This window comes from Coptis chinensis, chromosome 8 (genome assembly GCF_015680905.1).
Source record: "Coptis chinensis isolate HL-2020 chromosome 8, ASM1568090v1, whole genome shotgun sequence".
In the NCBI taxonomy this organism is placed as follows: domain Eukaryota; kingdom Viridiplantae; phylum Streptophyta; class Magnoliopsida; order Ranunculales; family Ranunculaceae; genus Coptis; species Coptis chinensis.
In genome coordinates, this window is record NC_141463.1 from 7,316,092 (window position 1) to 7,344,006 (window position 27,915).

Sequence of the window (27,915 nt, forward strand, 5' to 3'; positions counted from 1 at the left end):
TAATAGCTTCGAAAAAGGAAGGTTTATCGTTAGATTTTTGAAAACGCTCCTAATCTCCTCAAAGTTTGTATCCCCGGTTAGCATGGCTAATTTATGAGGGAACGGTGGTTTAAATTCTATATTTAGCGTATGGCTCGACTTGATGTGTAACCTTGGCTTTGTGTTTCTTAGGTTGTGGTTTAACCGGTACCTCTATAGTGGTAGGCTCTTCAGTTTCTATTTCAAGATCTAGTTCGATATCCGGTGTAGGAGTATCATGGGGTAACTATATGCATAGTTACTTTGTTATCAACCACTCTTCCGTAACGGAGTGGTGATGGCATTTAGGGGTCACCTACGATTGTAGTTTCCGTACTAGTATTACCGCTTACCTCAAAGGTCGTGTTTATGCTTTTAGGGTTTGGTATCGCTTTGTCCCGAAACACGCTTTTTAGTTGGGCTTTCTCTTGGGCTAACTGTTGTATGCCCCGATTTATGGATTGTAAGATCTGTTGGTTTGATTGAGTCATTGTTTGGAAAAGTTGTTGGGTAACCTCAGATAAAAAGGCCGATACGATCCGGTTGTGTAGGTGTAGTAGTCACAGTGGTGCAACCGAACTATCTCACGTTGATTATTTATGGGTGGGTTGTGATAGTTACTATTGTTAATCGAACGATACCTCTATTGGTATTATAACTATTATAATTACCCCCGACCTTGTGTTTGACCTTGTCGTGGTTTAAGCTTTGGTTGTTATAATTATTATAATTCCCCTGACCTTGTCCTTGCCTAGGTGGAGCTTGGTTATAATTGTTTGCTTGCCTAACATTTTGGTTATTAAACCCTGGAGGTGTAGCTTATTGATTGTTTCGCCAACTAAAGTTGTGATGTTGTCTCCATGGGGCATTAGGAATAGGATAGCTATTAATAAAGCAAACATTATCTTGCTCTGATTGTTGTTGTTCATAGGCGAGAGGACAATAGGAGTCAGGGTGCTCAGGACTCAAACAGAAATTACATGGGTTAGAGTTTACATTCATGACGGGATAGGCTTTTGTTGAACGAAATAGCCTCAACCTTTTAGTTAGAGATTCGATTAAATTTTTAAGTTCGGATCGGGTTTCATCTCAAACATACCGGCGGCCCTTAATCTGTTGAAGAAGAACTAGCAGAGCGGGGGATATCATCACTACCCCCAATTATTATTATCAAGCTTAGTTTGATCTTCTAAAAATTTGTAGGCCTCCGGTGGCTCCTTTACTTAGGAAACTACCTCCATTCATTATGTCAAGGACTTCTTTATGGTGATGTAGAAGTCCTTTGAAAAAGGCACGAACTAACGTGTCTTTGCTAGGTTATGGTGTGGACACTCTATAAGCGGATCGGGTGAAACGATTCCAAGCCTCGAGAAAATAATTCATGAGGATTCTCGTCGAAAAATGAATCTTGGAAAGCATCTCATCCGCCTTTAGGGGGGGTAAAAATGTTCCATAAACAAATGAACAAGTTTAGCCCACGAGTCCACGAGAGTTAGGCACTTGGGCAGTTAACCAAGACGCGCCTTTATCGGGCAAAGTGAAAGGAAATACCCTCGGTTTAATTTGTTCCGCACCAACCGTAGGATGATGGAATGTTGTAAGGACTCGTTAAATCCTACGCATGTGTTGATAAGGTTTTTCATGGTCTAAACCATGAAAAACAGGTAACAAATTAAATATGTTTGGGGATTCAAAATCCCCCAATCGGTCCGCTAACGATGCAAGATTTAGGGCTATCGCCAAGGCTTTGTAAAAAGTCGGGAGAGGAGAGTCTCTTTTCTTCACCATTATGTCAGGTGTGGTGGGTGGAATAGTAGCTAGAGGTGTAGTGATTGGTATACTCAATAAACTTGTTTGTTGACGTTGACGGTTAATTACGTTCGGTGTTTTTCTTCGACCAGACCTTAATCTCATGCAAGTCTAAGTCTAAACACGACAACACTCCAAACAATCTTGATATATTAGTATAAACCTCTAACCGGAGATCGCGAGGTATGGAAGAAAGGAATACCTTCAAGTCCCTTGCTTCACTTATGAATAAGCGTTTGTTTACGGCGTGTTCGGTGTATATAACAAGTTAGAACACCGAAAAACTTAAAAATCAAAGTTCAAACAAACCCGTGGAAATCCGGCAAAATTCAAATTTTGTATGCGGGTCGCTTAACTTTGAAGCGAGTGCGCCAGTGTAAACTTCGAAGTTACAGTGTTTGGAGCGAATTCGCGCTCGACTTCTAAAGAACTTTAGCGCAGTGCGCTTCGGTTAGAGCGCCAGTGTGCGCCCGGTGCAATTTTTCCCGAGGAAGTTTAATGCTTTGAAAGACAACCACAGTTAGAATCGAACAAGGGTGGGTGGGTCTAATGGGACTTAAAAATGACTAATTATAGTAAGAAAACAATGCTAAAGGTAACTAAGATGGGAGCGGCGCCATTTGATAAATGTAAAAAGATAAATTTTACCTACGAAATGAACAATGAAACTCAAAACGTAAGTAAACTAAACTTTATTTTACTAATTAATATCAAGTTTTCTACTCTCAATTCTATCGAAATAGAGTGGAGTAACAAATTCGTTCCACTCCTAGTTCTTTAGCATAGAATGATTTCGTACTTAACTAATTGGTCTTATGTCTAGTGAGAGATTTACGAGGGGATTTCTATACTACGTGGTGGATTCAATTGACAAGTTACGAATAACGGAATGCTACGGAATACTGAAATATGAATCTAGATAAAGAATTAGAGGGAAAGTGAATCCACCTGGAATCCAACTTAATCACCTAGCATAGACTGTTGTAATCCCATTCTTATGTTCTTACGGTAAGAATTGCTCGTTCTAATCCCTAATTAGCATGGCATCTCTGCCAATTATAACTAGCATGTGAGGTCGCCCACCCATTCTTATGGCGAAACACGACCTTCTAGAATGGAATAGATTCTACAACGACTCTACACGATACAACTAAGTTTTCATCAAGGCTTCATCAACCCCTCTAATGGAGGTTTTAGCCTTGATTCATCAAACCATTATTTCTCATTGAATTATAACTAAACATCATACCAAAATTCTAACTTGGCTAATTTAACTAACAATACTTCAATCTAATTTAACTACTCAGAAATGATACTCAACAAGAATTAAAATTAGATCTGTAAATTGAAATGACAAAATCGAAATTGACAAACTAGCTATTTTATTTATCAAACTAATGAAGAACAATGATTCTAAAGATTAATCTAAAACAAGAATTGAAATGAACTAAACTTAATTTTATTTAATGAAAACTAGATCTAGAATTATCTATAGTTTTAGGTCTAACTAGCTACCATTAACAAAGAGCTAAGCTTTTGTTTTTATATGTTTTAGATCCAAAAATCGTGCATGGGATTGGAGCCATGTTTTGGGCCAGAGAATCAGGCCCAAAACCCAATTCTTTCAGTCCAAAAAGGCCTCTGCAGCTGCAGTTGGCTTCGACAGACTTTTCGTCCACTTCCGCTCTTCTGATTGGGCCAAAGCTTGGACCATTGGAAAGCTCTTTCCGAGCCGGTCGTTTTGACATAAGGTAGACCCAATTCCGAGGTCTGAGTCCAAAGATACAGCCTTCGGAAGTTCTGCTGACTTTGTGTGCTGTTTCTGCCCGCGTTGACTTTGACTTTTCAGCTTTGACCTGGCTTTAGAAAGGCTTTGTCTTCTTGAATCTTGGCCTTTAATCACATAACTCCTTAGCAACCAACCATTGCTCTTTTATCTCATCAAAGTGGCACATTTCTGCACATAATTGACTTTGAAGCCTGAAACGCATAAAAACACGTAATCAGTATTAACTCTTAATTATTACTCACATAATTGGTCTAAAAGTATGACTGTTATAGGGTTAAAACTACAGTTTTGGGCTCTTATCATTCTCCTAGGGTCATTCCTTCAGCAATGACATCATGGAGGATTACTTGAAGTTTTTGGACTTGGCTTATGACGGTCTTACTATCCATCATTTTGAAATCAAGAAATCTGCCAACTATGAATTTCTTCATGCCAGCATCTTCACTCTTGTATTTCTTGTCCAACGAATCCCAAAGTTCCTAAGCAATCTTGAACACACTATATACATTGTATAATGAGTCAGCCAACCTGCTAAGGACATAATTTCTACACAAGAAATCAGCATGAAACCAAATATCCTTGGCCAAAACCTTCTTCTTGTCGGTTTCATCAGGGCTTACATCAGGAGCCTTATCCCACATAAACCATGCCAAGTTAAGGGCGGTCAGATAGAAGAGTATCTTCTGTTGCCAGCACTTGAAATTAGTTTCATTAAACTTTTCAGGCTTCTCCCCATGAGGAATAGAATGGGGAACATCAGTAGGAACAGTAACAACATGTGTAACTGGTGGTGTTGCCATATTCTGAAATACAACCACACTTTGTTATTCCTTTAAACCAAAAAAGAAAAGAAAACATAAACAAATTCTGTTCGGTAAAGAAGAAGAAGAAAAATAAATATGTTTTAAGTTGTTAGGAATATAAAACTTAATTGTACTTACTCTTTACCAATTACCAAACTATACAAATATTTTGTCTTGTACGTGTCTTGTATTTTTTAGTTAAAGCCGAGCCTAGTGTAGATACACTATGTCTTTAAGACAAATTTTTCCCCTCACGGTGTTTGAAGGTTGAGAGAAAACTGTCTCCCAAGATAGAATGGATTTCCTTCTATAGAAAGCTAGCACTTCAATTCTACAAAATTAGCGAACACAACATAATATTTGACTAAGAACAGAGGGAAAAGAGAAAGATCAAAACTCTGTGTGATATGGTGTGTCTTTCTCTCCAAATTCATCCACTATTTATAGGTGAGTGGTGCCTCTTCGAAACAACACAGTGACTATTGGGAAAAAGTAAGCAACTCTTTGAAAAGTCACATGTTTCGAAATGACACATCATTTCGGCATAAAGCACTATTTCGAACCAGTGCCTATTTCGAAAGGTCACACCTTTTCGACGGCATGATGCATTATTTTGAACTAGTGCACATTTTGAAAGGTCGTACTTTTTCAGCATAATGCACTATTTCGAACCAGTGCACTCTTACGAAAAAGTTTTTCTCACTTTACGTACTATTTCAAGAGAAATCCATTTCATCTCAAGTGAGGTTACTTAGGAGACAAATTATTTATTCACATCTCAATGGATTTGTGCAAATCTATTTTTCTAACAAAATGCAGTTCATTGAGCTTTTAATATAGGTCTAAACCGTACTAGATATGCTTTTAGTGGTCATTCGTGCAATCATGCAATCAATAAATGTGTGGTTTTGTGATTGATTATCTTCTCAATTGTTTTCTTTTGTGTTTGACTTTAATGGTTATCATTGTTCTTTGTGGTGTCATTGATTATTTTTATTATTTTTAATTAACTCTGCGTGCTCAACATGGTGCTAAAAAGGTCCTCATTTGCTGTGAGCAAAGATGCTCCTCATTTTTAGTGTGGTAATTAACCAATGGAAAAAATGCTGAGTCGGACTTCAAGATTGTCTTCATAGCATGTTGCAATAGAAAACACTTTTCCTCTTGCTAAGGTTTGTCTAAACTTGAAAAGGAAAATATTACTGGAGTATTTGCTAGATTTCTTCCTATTGCGAATTACTAAACTACGTTCTTCAATTCGTAAGCAGATAAAAACATTGTCACATTACCCTTTACATAAAATAGAACACAAGAAGGTGCATAATGTAGTCAGAAACTGCTGCACGGTGCACTGATCGATCTGAATGCAATTTCACACTCCAACTTATATATGTATTGATTTTTCGTAAGTTTGATTGTTAATCTAGCATTAATTTTATTCTAACTTGATGAACAAAGGATAATTCTAGGTAGTACAATTCTGTATTTTTTATGGAATCCAGTGTCTCTATGCCATATTAGGAGCTGACTAGAGTTGCTGAAAGCAGAGAAAAAGAGTCGTAATATTCCTGATGTGGTGACCCCATTGTTGTAATGCTAGACTCAGGTGAATATACATAGATATAAACATTATATTACAATGCAATCTTTACATTGTCTTTAATGTCACCCTTACTCTCACAAAAGGTCTGCTAACGACAAAAGGATTTAGTCTTCCTCAAGCGAAATGGAAAGGATATCTTTAGCTGCAGTGTGTAAATCATTTTTTATAGCAATGTTATTGAATGTTTTTATGATTACATTAAACTAATTTTTTGGTAGAAACTGTTTTTAGCATTGTTACTCAAAAGGTGGACTTCAAAGTGCAAGGATCTTCGTGTGGTAGTGATCTTGCAGATATATGGTAGCTGCTTTCGACAATGCAATAGCAGATGCAGTCGACATCATATTAGTTTGCCAATGTACTGATGCGCCACAATTATACTTTTAATTTATGATGAGTATAGGATGTCTTTACTTTTCATGATGGGAAATATTGTAAGCCAAGTTCAAAATACATCTTTTTATACTCAGCTGAAAAGTTGCTTTGTCATTCAGTTTGTTGTTAAATATATAGGGTTTTCATCAAGTATCAACTTATTCCAATATGTATTCCTACTTCAGATTAATTCCAAGTATCAAATTAATTCCTACTTCAGATATTTTATCTTATGTCTCCGTTAAGAGGGGTCATAAAAAGAACAGAGTTTTCCTTTTTCAAATCCTGCTAAGCTGCACGGACCGTACCCTTAGATCTTTTGAATAAGAGTCAAGAATGCAAGTAGTGGTCCTAATTTTTGGTCACTAGCATAGTTTTTCCTTTTCTACTTTTCATTTAGGACAACAATGAAATATGCATTTTAGTTGCGAAATTCGAGACTGAATGATATAAAGGACACTCAAAAACATATGTTGGTGTCATGTTCAATTATATGGGTTAAAGGACAACATAGACAATGAGCTGCACTTATTCTTGCATTTCTCAATATTATTGCAATTGCCTTACAATGTGTTCGCATTATTTATTTTTTATGTAAATCTAATTCGGAATTTAGTTTATTTAGATGTTGTTATGGATCTTTAGCTCAATGTAAGAACATTTAAGTGTGGAAGTACAACTCAAGAGATGGTGATTATTCGAATCCATGATATATATGAATGATGAATCGATGATTGAAGTATGGAGCGAGATGTACACCCCAATGTGTTGTGCATAGCTTCTAGATCTAAGAAGTGTAAGCTAAAACAATAGGAATAAAGTGATGAGAGACCTTGGTATATTGAATTATTGGATTGATTACACATCCATGGTAGTAACCTATTAATAGGGCATCAATGAAGACTCTAGAACAAGATTAGCTACGTCGTTACTAAAACAAGACTCCTTATTCTTCACTAGTAGAAAAAAAGGGTTTCTGTGACTGTTTTAAAATGTTATTTGTGACTGTTCTGTTCGAAACGGTCACAAATAGTAGAAAAGGGTTTTTGTGACTGTTTTAAAAAGTTTTTGGTGACGTGCATTTTCGAAACGGTCACAAATGGGTTTTTTCTAAAGAAGGCGTATATGTGTGGAGAACTATTTGTGACTATTTAACTAAAACAATTACGTATTACATACCCACATATTACCCGACTTTAAGTGACCATTTGACCCATCTATTTGACCCATCTATTTGACCCAACTAGTTTTTGATCCAACGCCCATAACTCCACTCTAAAAAACTATTTTGAAACACAACACTACTGGCCCACATTTACTCTCACCTCCATCTGTCTCCCGCTTCCTTCAAACTCTAAGTACCTGCCTTTAAAAAAAACAAACAAACAAACAGTTACATACTCTCCCATTTTATGTCACCTTCTTATATATCTACCATTTCATTTTTGGTCCCATGCGCAACAACTCCACTAAAAAATAACTACTTGGATCCACAAACAATAGCCCAGTGAGCCCACGTTCAGACTCCCGCTTCCTTCAAACACTTCCAGTCCGTACATGCTCTCCTCTTACAAAAAGAAAAAAAAAAGGTTACAAGCATATTGATCTAGATATACTTAGATTTATTTCTTTTATGTTATATATCTTCCTTTTAAATTCACAGGTTCCTTTTTTTTTTTAGTTATTGAGTTATCAAGTTTTTATTTTTCCAGATCTGTTTGACTTTCAGATACGAATCTCGATTGCAGAACTTAGCAGTGGACCATGGCGATTTTTATTTACCTCGTTTAACACTACACCATAACAGGATATTTGTAACACGCACCTTTTTTGCTTTGCCATCATCAAGAACATCAGGCCAAAGGTAAAATGGTTCAAATTGGTGTGGGGGAAGTTGTCGGTGCCACAACATTCCTTTACTACCTGGCAGGCTTTCGCTAGATGCTTGCCCACCCAAAATAGGTTGAAGCAGAAAAAGCTCCTTTCTTAGTCGGTCTGCAACCTATGTAACTCTCATGAGGAGAGTACGTCACATCTCTTCTTTGACTGCCAGTTCTCAAAGGCTATATGGAGGCAATGAAGGAAAGTATGGGCTTACCAAAGACAGTCCTGGGATCACGAGAAGAATGGAACTACCTATTGAGGCTGTGTAGATGCAACTCTATGTTCTCAGAAGTGGTTAGGGCCTTGATATGTGCTGCAGTGCATGCCATCTGGTGTGAAAGGAATAAGCGAAGGCTAAATGGTTGGGTCAAGACAGCACAAGAGGTCAGCGACAATCTTAAACACACCATGAAGGAATACTTGTCCAAATACTTGATAGAAGTGATTGACAATATCCAGCTGCGAATTCTTTTACAGAGGTTGGGTATCTCCCCAAGATACCAACAGAAGGAAATCAGGTGGTGTAGTTGGGTAAGACCAGAACCTGGCGAGCTGCTGCTTAACTCAGATGGATCGGTGAAGGGCAACATCGCGAGATATGGTGGACTGATAAGAGATGAAGATAGTCAAGTGAATATGGCTTATTATGGCATATCGAGACAAATCTCAGTCTTATACCAGGAGCTACAAGCTATAGTTGCTGGTCTAAAGGCTGCTCTCGAGATCAGTGCGAAGTACATAAAAGTTGCATCTGATTCTCTCAAAGCTGTAAACATAGCAAACTGGCAGGAGCAAGCGTCGTGGCACTGCAAGAATCTAGTAGCTGAGCTTAAGAGCCTTAGTAGTTTGTTTGTGTCTCTCATAATAGTTCATATTTTTAGAGAAGGTAATAGGGCAGCTGATTACTTGTCTAAAGTTTCTGACTACTCGGATATGGATGTGGTATACTTTATACCTCCCCTAGACTCAACTCTAGATTCCATTGTAAGGGAGGATAAAGAAGGAATTGTGTACCCCAAGAGTTAGCTAATCTATGAATAAAGGTTGGGATATCCTTAACCCCTAGCTTCTTCTAAAAAAAACACTTTGTTACCATTAGTAAGTTCCCAATGCTATCTAAACGTTGGGAATGTGGTCTTGTGTTACTTTAAATCGAATGAATTTCAAAAATTAATTTCTAACACTTTCATATTAGAGAGAAACTGTGTGATAAGTGTTACAATTCCAAAAAACCAAAAACAATTCAAAATTTTACGAAAGAGAGAAACCAAAAACATTCGCGCTCGGTGAAACAGACGAATAACCTCTATTTTTCTTTCTCGCTCACTGTCGCTCCTCCTAAACTAGGTTTCTTTCTGACTTTCTCTTATCTCTCACTTAGTTAATTTAAGTGGATAGCTCGGACCGAGTTCTTCAAACCTGTTTTTTTTCTTCTAAAAAACAAGATGATGGGTAAATTCAAATTCTTCAATTATTTTGTTAAGGTTTTTATTTTTGTGCGTTTCTTTTCAATTTTCTTCTTCATCTTTTTGGATTATCTAATTAGGGCATGACTGGATTTTGATTTGTTAACATTTCCAATTTTGTCAGCGAATTTGGTAAGGGATATGTGAATTGTCGATTTTTTTTTTGTTGGTTTGTTGATAGCGGTTCCTAATTTCAGTCCACGCGTTCTCTATAAATACAAGAGACTGTTCAAGTTGTTTCATCTTCACAATGGTGAAAACGAAAATGGAAACAAGGTTGCTATTTCTGGTGTTACTAAGAGTGTGAGCTTCTTTGGTTTGAAACCAGTTGTTTGTTGACGCACCACAGTTATTTGTTGATATTGTTCAGTTTTATAAGACTGCTTTTGTTGCTGAAGAACTGAAACGTGATATTCATCCTAAAAGGAAAGTTGTCCATGAACTTCCTCTTATTTTCTCTGCTGACCTTAAGCTTGGTTCTTCTATTTTCATTGTTTCCAAGTTGTGTGGTTAGATGAGTTGTTCATATTTCTGGCTTGTTGCTAGAGTTCTCTTTGAAGACAAGTAATTTCTACACGTTACGTTACTCTCGCAGGTGTGTGTTAGTTACTGATATGAAGAAAGTTGTTTGTTTCCATTGTTGTAGGCAATATTGTTTGTATATTGTTTTATCCAAAGCCATCGACAACAGTACTATTATTGGAATCAAATGCTAAGATAGGATTGTTATGGTCAGTGGAACTTTATTTAATTTTATTTTTTTTCTAAATAAAGGGTTTTTATCTGATGTATTAAGGATGTGGAGAAGCTGATTGCTTCCAAGATGATGTTACCGGCCTGGTTCTAATCGGAGAATTCACTCCGTTCATCATCATTCTGGCATGGTATGTTTCTTTATTTTCCTTGAAACAATATATGACATATTCCTTAAAACCAACTAGTAATTCACTTCCTTTATTCATCTATGAAGTATATAAATTATAAATGTTGTTACTTGTTTCTTTGTAAGGAAAGTTTAGTCTACTATCATGCATTTTACTATTTAATTGATTCCAATCCCTATATATGCAGGCTGTGGCTGGATTAGCAGCTGATGGGAAACAAATTGTCGCAAGAACCAAGTCTGAAGCAACTAATTATGAAAGGTTAGCATCTTTACTAGATGCTTAGGATATAGGGGTAATTTCTCATATTTTGAGCTTGGTCCTCAAGTGAGAGATTACCGCCCTAGAAATCTATAACAGGCTAACAGCTGACTTTCTTTCATTTGTACTACACGAGACACAATGCGAGTAGATTAACATTGTGGCTCAGCTGGTGCATCTTGGGACTTAATGCCATGAGAAATAGACATGTTTCTTTTACTTCATTCACTCTTTTTCCATTTTGATTTTCTTTGTTAGGGATTGTCTCTGTGGTGCAAACTCCTGTGTGGATTAAGAATGCCTTTGAATAATAATGAAGAAGAAGAAGAAGGTGTTTATCATCATATGACTGGTGGAGGAGGAGTTGTTGATAGAAACAGATGGCGTATTGCTTAAATCTTTTATGTATCGACTATGTGAAATATGGTCTCATCGGTTATCCAAGTCTATCTTGGTTTGTAAAGTTTCAATGGAATAAGTGTTTGTGAATACTATTTTGAAACTTAATGAATTATGTTTGTTAAGAAAAAAAAATTATGTGCAGGTCCAATTCGATGTGGAATGCAGTTTTTGCTTCACATGTATTCACTATTTTTTTTTTGAAAAAAAGAGGTATATTTATCACAGTTTTAAGAAACCCATCATGACTAGCTGTCCTTTATGTGATGGTTCCAAGATAATTACATTACTATTTTGTCAAAAGCGTCACAAATTATTTGATTTTTTGTGACGGTTTTTAAGTTTTTGTTACTATTTTATGAAGTGGATACAAACAAGTCTGGAACAAATATTTGTGACGGTTTTGGAAAAAAAATAACTAACCCCCACTCCGTCATGGTTTTGGAAGAAAAAAAAACAGTGACAAAAGACTTATTGTCACTGTTTTTAGCAGTGATATAAAGCCTTTTTTTTCTCATAAGTCATAGCTTGTGTTTCTATATTAGTGAGCATATTGTTAAGCCATAGCTTGTGTTTCTATATTAGTGAGCATATTGTTAAGCCATAGCTTGTGTTTCTATATTAGTGAGCATATTGTATTATTCTTCCTTTACTAATTAGGAATGTATTAGTTGTAATATAATTACCTTTATAGCCTTGAAATTATCTACTTATACCTCCTTGATAAGAAGAATACATACAGAAACATCAAGGAGGTATAAATAGATAAGGGTTAAGTAGTATTACCCTCCCCCCCCCCAATTGGATGAGCCAATTAGGATGGAAATTAGGGTCTCCCCCCAAATACACACTGACTTTTTTTTTTGTGTATTTGGGAGGGGGGGGGGGGTCTAATTGGCTCATCTAGTGGGGTACGGTTAATACTAGTTAACCCAATAGATAATTACAGGGATATAAAGGTAATTACAACTAATACATTCCTAATTAGTAAAGGAAAAATAATACAATATGCTCACTAATATAGAAACACAAGCTATGGCTTAATAGAAATGACTGACTAACTAAGTTCATGAAATGTCTAGAAACAACAACCAACTCAATTACAAATAACTTCCAATATTTCTAAATTGTGATCTCCCACTTAGTCCATGAGACAAGGCTGCAGATCACCTGCTGATGGATGCAGTTGCGTGCATATAAAGTCATCGGTTTTGACTATTTAGTTGACAAAGTACATGGTAAGATTAAAGGTTGGAGAGCTAAAGTTCTGTCACAAGCTGGTAGAACTACCCTCATACAGGCTGTTGTCCAAGCTCCTTGTTTGCTATATATGTCTACTTTTCTTCTCCCTACCTCTACTTGTGAAGAGCTTGATAAGGCTTGTAGGAGTTTCTAGTGGCACGACACAGAGGAAAGCAAAAGCATCCACACCATTGGGTGGGATAGCATATGCAAGCCTAAGGCCATGGGTGGCCTAGGCTTTAGAAAAACACAAGATATGAACAAAGACATGTTAGCTAAGCTTTCTCTGAAAGCTTTAACTGACACTACCTCTCTATGGGCAAGAACTTTCCTTGCTGCCTATGGAAGGAGCTGGTTAATTTGATATTAAGAAGGATCCACCACCTTATGCCTCCTAGTTTTGGAAGGGGGTACATAAGGTGGCTATCAGTATTAAAGATGACTGCATATGGAGTATTGGCAAGGGGGAGGAGGTTTCAGTGATGAATCACCCTTGGCTTAGTATAAATAAGAAACCTTGCAGTATTACAGATATTATCCCTATGAGATTTGACTTTCATAATCTCAGAGTTAAGAGTTATTTTCTTAAGGATGGTAGTGGGTGGGATACAAATAGGATTGATCACCTATTCCCACCAACTATAGGTAACCTCATTAAGAAAGTTATGATCAGACCTATACATGCTGAAAAAGATAAATTGAGATGGATGGGAACCAGAAATGGAACCCTGTCTGTCAAGTCAGCTTATCTCAAGTTGACAGAGCACTAATGGCTAGAGAAAGCATCTTCTTTCAATACTAAAACTGTCAAAGCTATTTGGAAGGTTTCTATACCAGCCAGTAATCCATTGTTCCTATGGAAACTGGATATGGGAGTCCTTCCTACTGGGGACGACTTGCTCTGCAGAAGAGATATCAAAGGAGAGTTCTCCTGTCCTCTGTGCTGGTCTGAGCAGGAGGATCCAATTCACATATTTTTCAAATGTGAATGGACTAAGTGATAAGCACCCAAAAGTGTATTATGAAACCCTGTTGAGACATATAAATTTGGTTAACTATGTGTTTAATAATCATAAAATAAATATGTTTTCATACTTTTGCAGGTATTCACAGTAAACATGGAAATATGGTTTAAACCTGCGATAAAGCACGAGGAACGACATATATATGAATTCTTCCAAATCCGCACAGAAGCATCAAACTTCAAGCTCCTACCTCTTGAACCAGGGACTCGAATCACGACAAGTGAGTTGCTCGGACAATCGTAGGCGATGAACTCTACGATATAAAAGGGAAGTTGTAAAATTGCCCAAAGACCGGACCGCCACTGGACTGCACATAGGACCCACTATACGGGCCCACAAGATTGGATGAGTCATCAATCATGGAGCATGTCAAGACAAAAATGACAAATTATTGGTGCAAAGTTGACACCTTGCATGTAATTAATTAGATTAGGTGTTTTAATAGTGAAAAAAAGGCAAGGTGTCACTTTGTTTTAATGTGGTGGATAAAAATGAAGTAAATGTGGTTTGATGTTTCACATGGGAGGAAATTAGATGTCTCTCAAATGGAGAAGAAAACAAAACAAGGGGGGGACACTCCATTTACTCCCTTGACTTCTTTTCCTTACCTTGTATTATTTTAGTTCCTTAGCCATTTTTATTATTTAGTTTTAGTTTTGTAAGAAAAGCTTGTAATAGTTTTAATGGAGGAAACTTTGGTTTTCTTCTAGAAAATAAATAAAAATCAAGTGAGTTTAGATAGTTACTTTTCTTTTGCTTCTTTCTCTCTCTCTTTTTGTGTTTCTAACTAGTAATCCTTTATCCCAAGGATCATGAGCTAACTTCCATTTTGGGGAGTTAATCCAACTCATGTGAGGGAAAATATTTGTTGTTGTGTTGGTAAGTTGTTTAGGAAGAACAATTAGACCTACATCCTATCCCAAAATGATAGTTGGTGTAGTGTCTAGTTAGGAATCAAAGTGATGAGCTTAGAGATAAGTCATTACTTGGTTCCATTTGCTAACATGTATGAGCTTAGAGATGAGCTATACATGTTAGGGATCAAGTTTTCTTCCATTAGGGCTTGTCTATGATTCTAGGAAGAATCAAATGAACCTATTCAATTCAACAACAAAAAGTTATTTTCACATGAGGAGGATTAGCTCTCCACCTTTTCTTTAGCAATTTGTATTTTGTCTTAGTTTCATGATTTCTAATCTTAATGTTTTCCTTTAATGTTTGTGTAGGAAAGAAACTTAGTATTTTTATTAACTTACTCACTAGTTCCCTAAGAGTAAAAACCAAATTGTAGTTGTCCTAGACTTTAGGTTGGTTCGAATCCTTATTTCAACTTTACGAACACGAAGATCGTGAGTAAGGAAACTTTGAATTCGCTCTTTTGCCAAATTAGATAGTTAAATCTCTAACGTAGTAAAAAGGCAAATATCACTAAGTCCATCTAGTTTGCCTCTAACTTGGGGGCAAGATAGATGAACTGGAGGATAACACCATAAGAGATTGGATGGATCTATTCTTAGATTGGAGCAAGGATGCAGATCAGGGTATAGCAGAAAAGGGAGTCTTAGCTCTCATTATTCTACAGTAAATCTGGAATATGAGAAATAAAATAAATTTTGAAGGCAAATCTAGCAATAGAGAAACCCTGATAAGAAGATCATATGCACTATGGAACAGATGTCTACATGCCTATGAGGACAAATAGGGAGTTGGGATTTGAAATACACATGCACAAATCCCTTTGATAAAAAAATTCTTGTTCTTACAAAGATTTATTTCCTGTTGTTGAGTTGGAAACGATTGTAATAAGGTTTGATGTGGCCTATTGTAGGGACTCTGGAAATGCAGCAGCTGGAGCACTAGCCTGGGACAATGAAGGAGCTCTACAGGGGGCAACCATTAGGAGATTTACAGCAGCAAATGCTGAGGAAGCAGAAATGGTGGCGATAGAAGTAGCAGCCAAACTAGCTAGGAGCACGGGAGAGCGCTCATTTTTGTCTGAGGGTGATTGTAAATTAGTAATGCAAGATTTACAGAACACTCAGGAGCAGAACTTTAATAACTGGCAATTAGAATTGATTAAGTTTATGGTTGATGGCTTATGTAAGCATTTTCATTTCTGTAAGTTTAAATGGATAAGTAGGAAGTATAACGGAGAAGCACATGCTCTGGCGCAATGGGCTATCCATAACCAGGATGTGTGTCTACTACCGCAACACTAGCTGGATTGTAGTATGGTTCCTCTTATGTTCTAATATAAGACATGTTTCTAGCGAAAAAAAAATATATATATAAAGTCATCGGTTTATAAGTTACCATCTCAATCAACACCATCATGTGTGTACCACAATTTAGGCTGTTGGCTTGTTTCTATTATGACGAGGCTATTACACTTCTTTTGTATATTTTAAAGTCTAGCCAATTCAATATGGAAGTTGACTTACATAAACAAAGTGACTTATCGAAAGGCAATTTCCTTAAGGAATTATATATATAACATAGTCAAAGACGAATTTCAGCAATATTTTGCTTTTAGCAAAGCATGGCACCATAATACGTATTAGACAAATGCAATTTTCCCATGGTTTTGGCCTTCTAAAATTGTTAGAGTGTGTGGAACAAAAAGAGGAATAGTCCCATATGGAACAAGAAAGGAGTTCATCATGGGTTGATATAATATGAAGCTCACTAATTAGTACCGAGGTCTTTTGGATATAATTCCACACCCATGGCCAGGTTGTGGCCCAAGCCCAATGGGTGATTAAGTGAGGAACAATATCAGGTGTGCATTTTCCTAAGGCTCTGTTTGGCAGTAGCAATTAGTGTTGTGTAACGTGGTACTTGATCATGCTTGGAGTATCCAATTCTAGTGGTCGATGTCTTATAGATGATCAGTGTAGAAATTGTTTGGTTCTCTCTTAGCCTCCCTCGGAAATTATCCCACCAATTTAATGAAAAAATAAAAAGAAATCCCTTTAAAGAATATACAAAAACTAGTCCAAAAGGGTTCAAATTAAAATTCCAACTTAACCTTCAATTCAATCAATTATAAAAGAAAAAATTGAAATATATGACATTCTTGCACAATCCACGCATCAATTTTATTGAAAATTCAATTAAAATCAACAATAAAAAAAAACCCAAATTTATTATTGTATTTTCATAAGGGAGAGATTCAAAATTAATATCCAATACCCATCCTCTAGTTCATCCTAATTAAATAAATTAATTAAAATCCACAAACAAAAAATCAAAAAATCAAGCACAGCAACACCCCAATATCAACTCGCCCCTTTTTAATTTCTTTGTCTTCAAAAATGGCAAAAAGCCAACCCCAAATTCTTTATAGTTCATCTTCACAACTTCTAAATAAAAAGGTGTTGGGAGAAGATGGTAGAAGGTAATGGATAGTGAGAGATGAGTTTAAAGAGAATATGGTGGGATAGAAGGATTCAAAATAAAATTTAGAGAGAATATGGAAGAAAAGTTAATGGGAGTTGGAGATCTGAAAATGGAGTAATCAACCAAAGAAAATCTTTTCATTGTCATTTTTTCTTTGTTTTTCTTTTGTATGATGTTATCTCTCCTAAACCCCACGATACCTTTATACACATTTTTGTGGTTTCGGACGTCAGTAGCTACACTCATTACTCATTAGTTGTGGACTTGTGGCCCGTATTCCCAAAATGGACTGGACCAAACACATAGACATGGTATCATGGGCTTATTCATTGTATATGCTGACTAATCCATATATACTACCAAACATAGCCGAATAAAATGTCCAATGCATTTTCATATGCTACCTTACCGTGATCCAATTCGCCATCTTTGCAAAATCTTATGTATTATTGACTCAACATTCTTAAGTTTAATGAACTAGGAGTCATCCAAGTTTTTCTTTAGAAGGCAACCAAAGCAGATAAAAAATCGACGAAAAGCCACGCACAAACATACATAATGCCTTTTATTTGCCTATAACGGAATGAAGTATATTACACCATAAGAAATTCACTAAGAGTGTGTTTGTTCTGATGGAAAGACTATGGAAAGGAAAGGAAAATAGGTGTGGTCCACCTTTTCCATAGTTTTTTGGCTGTTTGTTTGCCCCATGGAAAGGAATAGGTCATTCTGTATGGAAACAAAACTAGGGAAATGGAAATGGTTTTGTGTCCGTGCCCTACCCCTAAAAAAATCGAGGGAAAAAAAAATGTGAACCACTTCAACAAAAAAAGAGGCGAACCATACCCTTCTTCTTCTCTTCTCATCTCTGACACCACTCAAACTTCATACTCTACCTCATGTACTTTCTTCCTCTCCTGTCTTTCTCTTTGTGGGATAAGCATATTTTTTAAATATACAATTTTTTTTCTTATTATTAGTAATTAATTAACTTTATAGGACCAATCATTTCGATATCGCAGACATTTTCATGTTAGTTAATATTATATATGTTGTTCTTAATATTTATCTGTTAATTAATTGTATTAATATTAACTCCTTGGTAATTATATATGTTTATCTGTTAATTAATTGTAACTTTGTTGATCAATAACGACTGTCTTAGGAATATGGATGACTATGAAATAGTTGTAGTCTTTTGTGTAATTGCTGCATATTTTGTAATGTCACGTATGCTTGAGAACATGCCTATTGATAGGGCGCCACGTAGAAATCGGGACTACGAGCGACATCTAGCTCTAGAGAGGTTGTATTCAGAAGATGATAATAATTGTCATAAAATGCTCCGGTTGAATAGAGTATGTTTTAATACCTTATGTGAACGACTTCAAGAAAGAGGTTTGACTGCTAGTTGGTGGGTTTCTGTGAAAGAACAAGTGGCAATGTTTCTTTACATTTTAGGCCACGATACATGTATGGGGCCTACTGCTTGGACTATGATAAGGTCACAAGAAACTATCCACCGACATTTTCATAGAGTTTTGCAATCTGTATTGAGGCTTGGTAGGGAATACATAAGACAGGCACGTCAAACGAACTCCCCAACAACAGGAAGTAATATGAAGCCTTGGGCCATGAGATATTTTAAGGTAAACCGAGTAAAATACTTACTCTTAAACCTAGCTAGCATTTGTCTTAAAGGTATAAAGTTAGTCGTAATTATATATTTTTTTATTTCCTCGTTTTATAGGATTGTGTTGGTGCAATTGATGGAACTTTCATACCGGCAATGGTACCTATAGCAGACCAACCACGGTATCGCAACCGGAAGGGGAATTTAGCGCATAACGTTCTAATGGCTTGTACATTTGATATGAAAATATCATATGTATTGGCCGGATGGGAGGGTTCTGCTCATGATAGTCGGATATTGAGAGCTACTCTAAACCATCCAAGGGAGAGCTTGTTTGTTCCACCTGGTAAATATTACTTAGCTGATGTCGGTTACCCACTTGCCCCAGGCTTCTTAGTTCCGTACCGGGCAACAAGGTATCATTTATCTGAAATTGGAGAAATGGCGGCACGGAACGAGAAAGAGTTATTTAACTTTAGACATTCTTCACTGCGTAATGTAGTCGAACTTTTTTGACTTTTGAAAAAATGGTTCGCTTATTTGAGGGTAACTCCTTTTTACAATGTGGATATACAAGTTGATTTAATCATAGCTTGTTGTATACTACATAATTTCATACGAGAAGTTGATCCTGTCGATGTTGGTGGATGGCCGGATGAACCGGATGTGGAGGAACCTAGAGATATGGGCAGCCAAGCTCAGGATTATAGTGCATTGAAGCCAACTAATGAGTGTAAGTTGTTCAAGACCAACCTTACTGAGAGCATGTGGAATGAGCATCATATGTTTCAAACACAAAGAGAGTGATCGACTACTTTTATGTTTTTTAGTTATTTATATGTTGTATTTGTTTTTGGGTGGTAAGAATATGTACTTGCATCTGACATTTATGCAAAGTGTGAATTGCAAATGCTATGGTTTGATTATATGTTGTTGATTAAAATGATGAAATCTAAATTTTATAGATCTTTTCAATTCCTATGTACTATATTTTTTAATAATTTATATTGTGGAAATAGATATGTGTTATGATTATATAATAATTTTAATAGGGATGGCACCACAAGCACCAGTACGCGATCAGAAAGGGAGACTAGTTTGGACTCAATCTATGGATGATGTCATGTTAGAAGTTTTCTTGGAACATCTTGCGAAGGGTTTAAAGGGAACCGGTGGATGGAAGAAAGAAATCACATTCTTCGCTGTCACTGAGGCAATGAGAGATCAGTTGGGTTTTGCTATCGATATTGAACACGTTGAAAACCGAATCAAGACAAAGAGGGTTGCGGTTAAATCATTCAAAGATTTGAGATCTTTTTCTCATAGTGGTTTTGGTTGAAATCCGGATACAATGATGATAGCAAGTGATGTTTCAGTATGGGCAGATCCAATTAAGGTAATAATGTTTGTGCGAACAAGTTTTGTTAGTTATTGTAGTATAGTGAGTACTTTAATTATTTGATTCTTTGATAGCATAGTTATTAATGCCCAAGCTAAGATTTTATGTTCCTTTAATTTTGTGACAAATAATATAGGATTATGACTATTTAGTACCATGAACTTTCGTTTTTTTTTCTAAATGGTACCCGAACTTTGTTTCTCGCCTATTTGTAGGGATGTCCAAACGGGTACCCGACCTGGCCCGAACCTGACTTTTTGGATTTTGAACAAGTATCGGGGTTACCCAAACTCAGACCGGTTTTCAGCGGGTCGGGTTCGAAGTCGGGTATTTTGTTGAGAAGTGTGACTAAACCCTACCCTAACCCTATATTTCGGGTACCCAACGGGCTCGGGTTCGGGTTTCGGGTAGGATAAAGCCCGGTATAAATGAAGAAAGAAGACAATAAGAAACTTTATTTGAAATATATATCTACATTTTATTCATTCTTCGACTATCCACCAATTTTTTAAACAAAATAAAACTTCTAATGAACTTGGAAGTAATTATCACCTATACTTGGAAATAATTATTTGATATGATTTAAAAATAGATGAACTCGGGATGAAAAAATGATATGATTATTTGATATGATTTAATAGACACATGATCACGTGCAATTACTGAAAAAATTGGAAATCCCGACATAACTTTTTTCATAATCCAATATATTAAATAACTCATCATTATAAACATGAATAATATTATAATCCAAATATTTATCTAATTCATTCATTTATATGAGATTAGTAGTATGCAATTGAAATCGGATTTGGGGTTCGATTTCGGTCTGGGTTCGGTTTCGGGTTTTTTAGCCCTTTTAACGGGTTTAGGGCTAAATTATCGGGTCGGGCTTGGGTCGGTCCGGATTTAGAGAGTGTGATCAAACCCTACCCTATGTATTTCGGTTTGGGTTCGGGTTCGGGCAGGGTTCGATGCGGGTATTTTGTTCGGGTTTTGGGCTGGTTTTGGGTTTCGGGCAAGATAGACATCCCTACCTATTCGTACCACGAAGTTTTAATTTGTTTCAATTTAGTACATCAATTCATTTTTCATCCAATTCTGTCCAATTTCACTAACGACGTTAGCACTATTCACATTAGCATTATTCACACAGCACTATTCCCATGAACAGTGTTTTTTCAAAAAATTCATATTTTGAAAAAAACAAAAAACACTATTCACGTGAACATTATTTTCCCTATTCACGTGAATAGGGTTTTTTTTTTAAGAATCTTTAATCAATCTTAAAAATTAATTCTTTAATGAAATTTTTTTAAAAAAACACTATTCACGTGAACAGTTTTTTTGTTATTCACGTGAACAGTGTGTGTGTGCGTTTTTTTTTTTTTTGTAATAATCTTTAATCGATCTTAAAAATTAGATTATTACAAAAAAAACGTTGTTCATGTGAATAGTATTTTTTATTATTTTTCATTAAAGAATTAATTTTTAAGATTGATTAAAGTTTCTTAAAAAAAATGTTCACATGAATAGTGTTTTTTTGTTGGTTAAAATTTGAATTTTTGAAAAAACATTGTTCACGTGAATAGTGCTAACACCGTTAGTGAAATTGGACGGAATTAGATGGAAAATTAACTGAGGTACTAAATTGAAACTTCATGGTACGAATAGGCGAGAAACAAAGTTCGGGTACCATTTAAGAAAAAATGTGAAAATTTCGTGGTACTAAATAGTCATTAACTCAATAATATAGTGTGTAAGCAGTTTTTGTTGGTTTAATTTCTAGTGTTGGTTCAGAAGATTCTTGAAAAATCGTGCTTGAGAATTTGGTCTCGGGGCTTGAATAAGATTTTTAGATCTGCAAGTCTGCTTTCCAATACAATTGGATTCATCTTGTTTCAATATTTGCACAGTAAGTTACGACTGTTTTAGTACATAATGCTCAGCCTAGATTTTTCTGACCAAGTTTTGTGTTTGGTGGCGTTCTGTGCATTTTATGTTGGGAACCTTCTTTCATGGCCTGAAAATTAGTTGTAGACAATTTAGTGTAGTTCCATACCCAATTTACCTTGTACTAATCCGAGTTATACAAATAAATTTATGACAGTTGTAGTGCAGATAGGTTAACCAGGATTTTTCTGACGAAGTTCTTTGTTTGGTGGCGTTCTGTGCATTTTCTGTTGGGAACCTCCTTTCATGGCCTGAAAGTTAGTTGTAGACAATTTAGTGTAGTTTCATACCTAATTTACCTTGTACTAATCCGAGTTATACAAATAAAGTTATGAAGTTTTAGTGCAGATTGGTTCAATATTGTTTTATTGAAATCCAACAAATATTTTTTTATGTCGCAGGCAAACCCGAAAAGGAATGAAGACCTATAAAGGTAAGCAAATACCTAGGTTGTTGGAGTGGGTTGAAGTGCTTGGAGACAATATTGCTTGTGGTAACATACAAAAAACTGGTCTTCTGGTTGGATGAGGACGACTTTTCGCTGGCAAGTGAGATGGACATGTCATCACAGGTTCAGTATTCAGATACTTTGCTTAGGGAAGGCATGCATATCCATGTGGATAGCTTCCCACCAACTAGTAATAAGGGTGGAGGCTCCCACACTGCTACTTCCCAACTATCAAGTCAGTCTGCCCATCTAAGCAAATTGCCTCAGAAGAAGCACAAGAGCATGGAAGGTGGAGGCAATGATGTTATAGAAGGCATGAGGCTTGTTATGCAGAATGTGGCAGATTCTTTGCGTGTGAGGAGTGAAATTGAGCGTGAGAGGACTGAAATTGAGGCTAGTAAGAACAATGCTCTAGCCCTCACTTGGGACCAAATTTGTTTAGCCATTGATGAAATTGATGTGTTGGATGAGGTGCAGCTATGGAGTTGTTTTCACAAGATGGTGCTGAAAACCTAAAAATGTTTTTTCTCAAAATGAGTACCAACAAGCGTGCTAGCTGGTTATTGAAGAAGCTTGGTGATAATTGAGTGGATGGGTTCTCAAGTCTTTTGTGGTTGTTTTAGATATACTTTGGATATGTTTTCATGTGTTCTTTTTCCTTTTATGATGGAGTGTTAAAGTCTTTTGTAGTATTTCAGATCCATTAACTATTTTGGATGTTTTCAAGATTATTGTAGTATTTTATTATTGTTTTAGTGAATGCAACAATAGTTTATGTGTTTGAAGGAGTTTTCTATTATTATTGTTAGACAATATTATATATGAGTTTGCAGGTGTCATACAAGTGTTTATATTCTTAAAACAGTGTAGTTTTTGTCCTTTTTTTTTTTTTGTTCTATATGCTCAATTCATTTTAATTTACAAGTTTCATGTATATATCTGCAAAATGAAAAAGGTCATGCCATTTGTTTTTTATTTATTTTTCCAAGAGCAATGAGTTTTGGAGAAAAATAAGAAGTAGTTTGAAGAAAAATGATAAGTAATATGGATGAATTATTTATGTTTTCAGTTTTTTTTTTCCTTTCCACAGTTTTTGCATAATAAACAGGATTATTTATTTTCTCAGTTTTACTTTCCTTTCCACAGTTTACCAAACAGACACATATTTGAAACTCTTTTCATTCCATTCCATTACTTTCCTTACCACAGTGGACTACTTTTTTTATTTCATTTCCTTTCTATTAGTAAAATTTTACAAACCCACCCTAATTGACTCCATCTGGCATGTTAATCGTGTGTTTGACAAATGAATGTAAGTGGGAGTTGGTTAGACATGCAATTTCAATTTTGGTAGACCCCTACTAACACGAAAAAATACACGATGTTAAAATCATCTTCAATTTTTTCTTGGTAAAGTAGAATCATCTTCAATTGGTTAGCGAAGTTGAGAAATGCGGAATTATCCCCACCCCACCCCACCCCCAAGGGATGACATCTGGAAGATTAACTGTCGCCCACTTGTCCACAAAGAAATGTAGAATTCTTCCATTTTCCATATGCCTCTGATTCTTTTCTTTCCTCTATATAACACTTAATATGATAATAATATTTGTACCACCAAAGTCCAACCCAAGAAAAAGAGTACTATTATTGACTTACTGTTTTTGTACATTTTATGAGAAGAAGAATGGCTGCAATTTCCATGAATCACACATTAGGCCTTCAAAAGGGCAATGACCAGTACAACCATGGTGCTGTGGATGAAGAGATTGAAGGTCTCATTAGAGTGTACAAAGATGGCCATGTCCAACGCCCCACCATCGTTCCAAATGTTAGGTGCAAGGTGCCTTTCGAAATGAACATGGCTTGTAATGATGTGATTATTGATAGTTTTACTAGTGTTTGGGCCAGAATTTATGTGCCAAAATCCCGAGGGCAGCTACCATTGCTTCTTTATTTTCATGGTGGTGGATTTTGTGTTGGTTCAGCTTCTTGGAGCTGTTATCATGAATTCCTGGCAAAGCTAGCTTCAATAACCGGTTGTGTGATTGTGTCGATGAATTATCGCCTAGCATCAGAGAATCGTCTCCCTGCTGCCTATGACGATGGTTTTAAAGCTCTAATGTGGGTGAAACAACAAGCTCTTAACATAGGTGCAACTTCTCAAGTGTGGTGGTGCAGTAGGTGCAACTTCTCAAGTGTATTCTTAGCAGGTGATAGTGCCGGTGCAAATCTAGCTCATAACATAGCAGCACGAGTTGGTTGTTCGTCCAACATTTTAAACCCATTGTTTCTCAAGGGGAGTATATTAATACAGCCTTTTTTCGGTGGAGAAGAACGTACGTATTCTGAGAGGTACATGGTGCAACCACCTAATTCAGCACTAAGTGTCACAACTTCAGATGTTTATTGGCGATTATCACTTCCAATAGGCGCAAACCGCGATCATCCATACTGTAATCCACTAGCCAAGGGTGCAACAAGGTTTGAGGACATGAAGCTTCCACGTACAATGGTGTGTATATCAGAGATGGATATATTAAAAGACAGAAACTTGGAGTTTTGCAACGCCATAAGTAGATCAGGCAACAAGGTGGAACATCACATGTACATGGGTGTGGGGCATGCCTTTCAAATTCTACATAACTCAAAACAATCTCAACCTAAAACTATTGAAATGATGTCTCATATCAAGGCCTTCATCAATAAATAACCCCTTTTTTCTATTGTGTCGATGTAATAAAAAATGGAAAAATCCATGTACACAGGTATATTACTTGTACTAATTGTACTTAACAAGAAGTAATTAATAATAGTTATTTCACTTTCATATTTTCTCTTGCACGTATGTTGTGTTTTTATTGATACCCAATTTTCATCTCGGTATCCATTGATATTAGATATTGACCCATGACGTACCCATGATACTTTTCCCCATCGGAATCTACCCACCAAAAGTTAGACAATATCTTTACCAAAAAACGAAAAAAAAAAAAGTTAAACAATTTGACCATTGACTGCCATTTCCTTATACCAAATCTCCAGCATGGCGGCATGGGCTTTGGGAGTCTAATTATGGGCTTTTGTAGTGACGTAGTGGTACCTATAAAATTTTTATAATTCTTCTTTTTACTTTTGGAAACCTATATTATTATAAAATAATACAAAAAATCTTTTTAGACTCCCTTTATAACTCTCTAGGGACTCCCTATCTTACGTGGCAGTAGGGGTGGGAATTTGGCCCTAACGACCCTAACCCATCCCTGACCGACCCGACCCTAAGCCCTATAAAGCCCTCACAGAGTTTAGGGCAAGGCAGGGCCGACCCTAATGCATTCTAGGGTAGGGCTAGGGCTAAGATTCTAAAACATAGGCCCGACCCTAATTCAGCCCTCATTAACCCGGCCCTAACCAAGCCCTAGTTATAGTTTCACACTTTCACTATAAATACACATACCATAATTATCCAACTCTTTGTTAAATATTTTCAATTAAAATAACATTGTCATTTGTAATTTATCACTTACACCCAAGGTTACTTCCAATAATTTGTCTTATATAACAAAAACTTGTCAACTTAGCAGCCATGAAGAACAATGAGCACTAGCCTAATAAAAAATAAGACTTTATTCTTTTGATCATCAAATCAAAGTCTAGAACTTATTATTCTCAATTTCTTTTCCCACTTACTTCTTATAAATTATATTTTAATTTATTCACATCTAAGCCAAGTCTAGAACTAAAGGTTTCCTTCCACACCATTAAAGCGAAATACAGAGCAGACATTTGTAATATAGAAACCAAAAAGCAAGCTTTGTCAGAAAAATGGCATTTGTAATCTCAAACCTTTCTTCATCACTTGTTCAAAAGCCAATCTTTCATTTCTACATACAAAGCTTGAATCATTTTTAAATTAGAAGAAAGGTAATATTATATTCGTTTAAATCTATTATGGAAACATTTTATGATATTGGAAACAGTTTAACAACTTCCCTGGCCCTTAACCAAAGCTATTCTATTTCTTATTTATATCTATTACTTCTTCCTTTAAAATGATAATATAATTATTTGTCTATGTACTTTTCAATGTTAAATGTAATTTTAGTGAGGTTTGAGTACAAGGAAGAACAAATTCCGAACTCTCGATGTACTTCAGTTCATTAGATTGTGGATGTGCATTTTAAATTGTTGGACTTATCCAAGATTATTACTAGATTGCTCATCCCTATGTGGCACCCAAATTATATTTCTATTTCTAAAAATAAAAAAAACAAAAATAAAAACAAATAAATAAGTAATAACTTATCCAATTAAATAAGGGTGGTCTTGGACACACCCATAAAACCACTCTCATACCCCATAACTAACTAAATTTTTTGTCATACCCTACTAACCGTCTCAATCCAATAATATCTCCCAAATTTATTTGGGGTATTTCCAATAGGGGCAAAATAAAAATAAATAAAAATAAAAAAAACAACAACAACAACAATAATAACAACATGGTCTTGTAATCTTGCACTTCAGAATTCAAAATCATTAGTTGTTGATTAAGACTTAGGTTGGACAAAAAATGTGGGTATTTATACTTGTCTATTGTAGTAATCCAAAGTATAATGATTTTATGTGTTCTCTCATTTGTCAAAATTTGATTTTTTTTTTCTTCAATTTTAATTTGATTTATTTTGTTTTTTCATCCTCATTACTTTGGTATAGTTGATTCATGCTCATGTTTATTGGTGAGAAAAATGTTAGCAGAGACTTAAAGTGGGAGGTAAATTATTGGAGAAGAATTCAAGAACATTTTTTTTTAAAAGAAATAAGAATAAGTAAACAACTTGTTTTGTCTTGGGTACGCCTAATAAAAAATGGCAATTTAGAAACTTAAACTAGATTTTGGACCCGGACATACGCCCGAGATCTATTAAATATTTTGTGGGCTGAAAATGTTTTACAAAATGGCTCACACACATTTTCTAATCAGAATATATTTTTATTGAAAATAAACCGAAATACATTAATGACCAACGATTATGGTGCATAAGTATTTGGAAACTAATTAAGAGATCAAATTGAGATAGCCTCATCACTTTGTAGTTTAGGATATTAATCCGTAATTTTCAAATAGAATTATCTTAAACTCGATCTATCTTGTATAATAGTTTTATTATATTTATGGTGATTTAGCGGCAAATTTTCGAATCAGAATATATTTTTATTAAAAATAAACCGAAATACGTTAATGAGCAGCGATTATGATGCATAAGTACTTGGAAACTAAGGGATCAAATTGAGATAGCCTATTCACTTTGTGGTTTAGGATATTAATCCATAATTTTCAAATAGAATTATATTAAACTCGATCTAGTTTGTATAATAGTTTTCTTAGATTTATGGTGATTTAGTGGCAAATTTTTGAATCAGAATATACTTTTATTGAAAATAAACCGAAATACGTTAATGAACAACGATTATGGTGCGTAAGTACTTGGAAACTAACGGATCAAATTGAGATAGTCTATTCA

General features: G+C 35.7%; 3 protein-coding genes and 1 long non-coding RNA gene across 6 annotated transcripts; all 4 read left to right on the plus strand.

The window, feature by feature from the left end:
• Positions 1-8,464: 8,464 nt before the first annotated feature.
• On the plus strand, positions 8,465-9,307 carry LOC147479641 (uncharacterized). The gene has a single exon (XM_086578461.1). The coding sequence runs from the start codon at positions 8,465-8,467 to the stop codon at positions 9,305-9,307; it is 843 nt and encodes a 280-aa protein (XP_086434587.1).
• A 55-nt stretch (positions 9,308-9,362) lies between these two features.
• On the plus strand, positions 9,363-11,399 carry LOC147479642 (uncharacterized). Of its 3 annotated transcripts, XR_015204811.1 has the most exons (5): positions 9,363-9,628; positions 9,945-10,342; positions 10,544-10,631; positions 10,819-10,892; positions 11,151-11,399. It is a non-coding gene; the product is annotated as an uncharacterized LOC147479642 (long non-coding RNA). The 3 variants fall into 3 exon arrangements; XR_015204809.1 differs by having other exon boundaries at positions 9,363-10,342; XR_015204810.1 differs by lacking the exon at positions 9,945-10,342.
• A 6,727-nt stretch (positions 11,400-18,126) lies between these two features.
• On the plus strand, positions 18,127-19,929 carry LOC147479643 (uncharacterized). Its single transcript, XM_086578462.1, has 4 exons — positions 18,127-18,606; positions 18,708-19,083; positions 19,183-19,323; positions 19,643-19,929. The coding sequence occupies exons 1-4, from the start codon at positions 18,127-18,129 to the stop codon at positions 19,927-19,929; spliced, it is 1,284 nt and encodes a 427-aa protein (XP_086434588.1).
• Positions 19,930-23,976: 4,047 nt separating this feature from the next.
• Positions 23,977-25,220, plus strand: LOC147479644 (putative carboxylesterase 6). Its single transcript, XM_086580754.1, has one exon. The coding sequence runs from the start codon at positions 24,066-24,068 to the stop codon at positions 25,101-25,103; it is 1,038 nt and encodes a 345-aa protein (XP_086436880.1). The 5' UTR covers positions 23,977-24,065; the 3' UTR covers positions 25,104-25,220.
• The last annotated feature ends 2,695 nt before the right edge of the window (positions 25,221-27,915 follow it).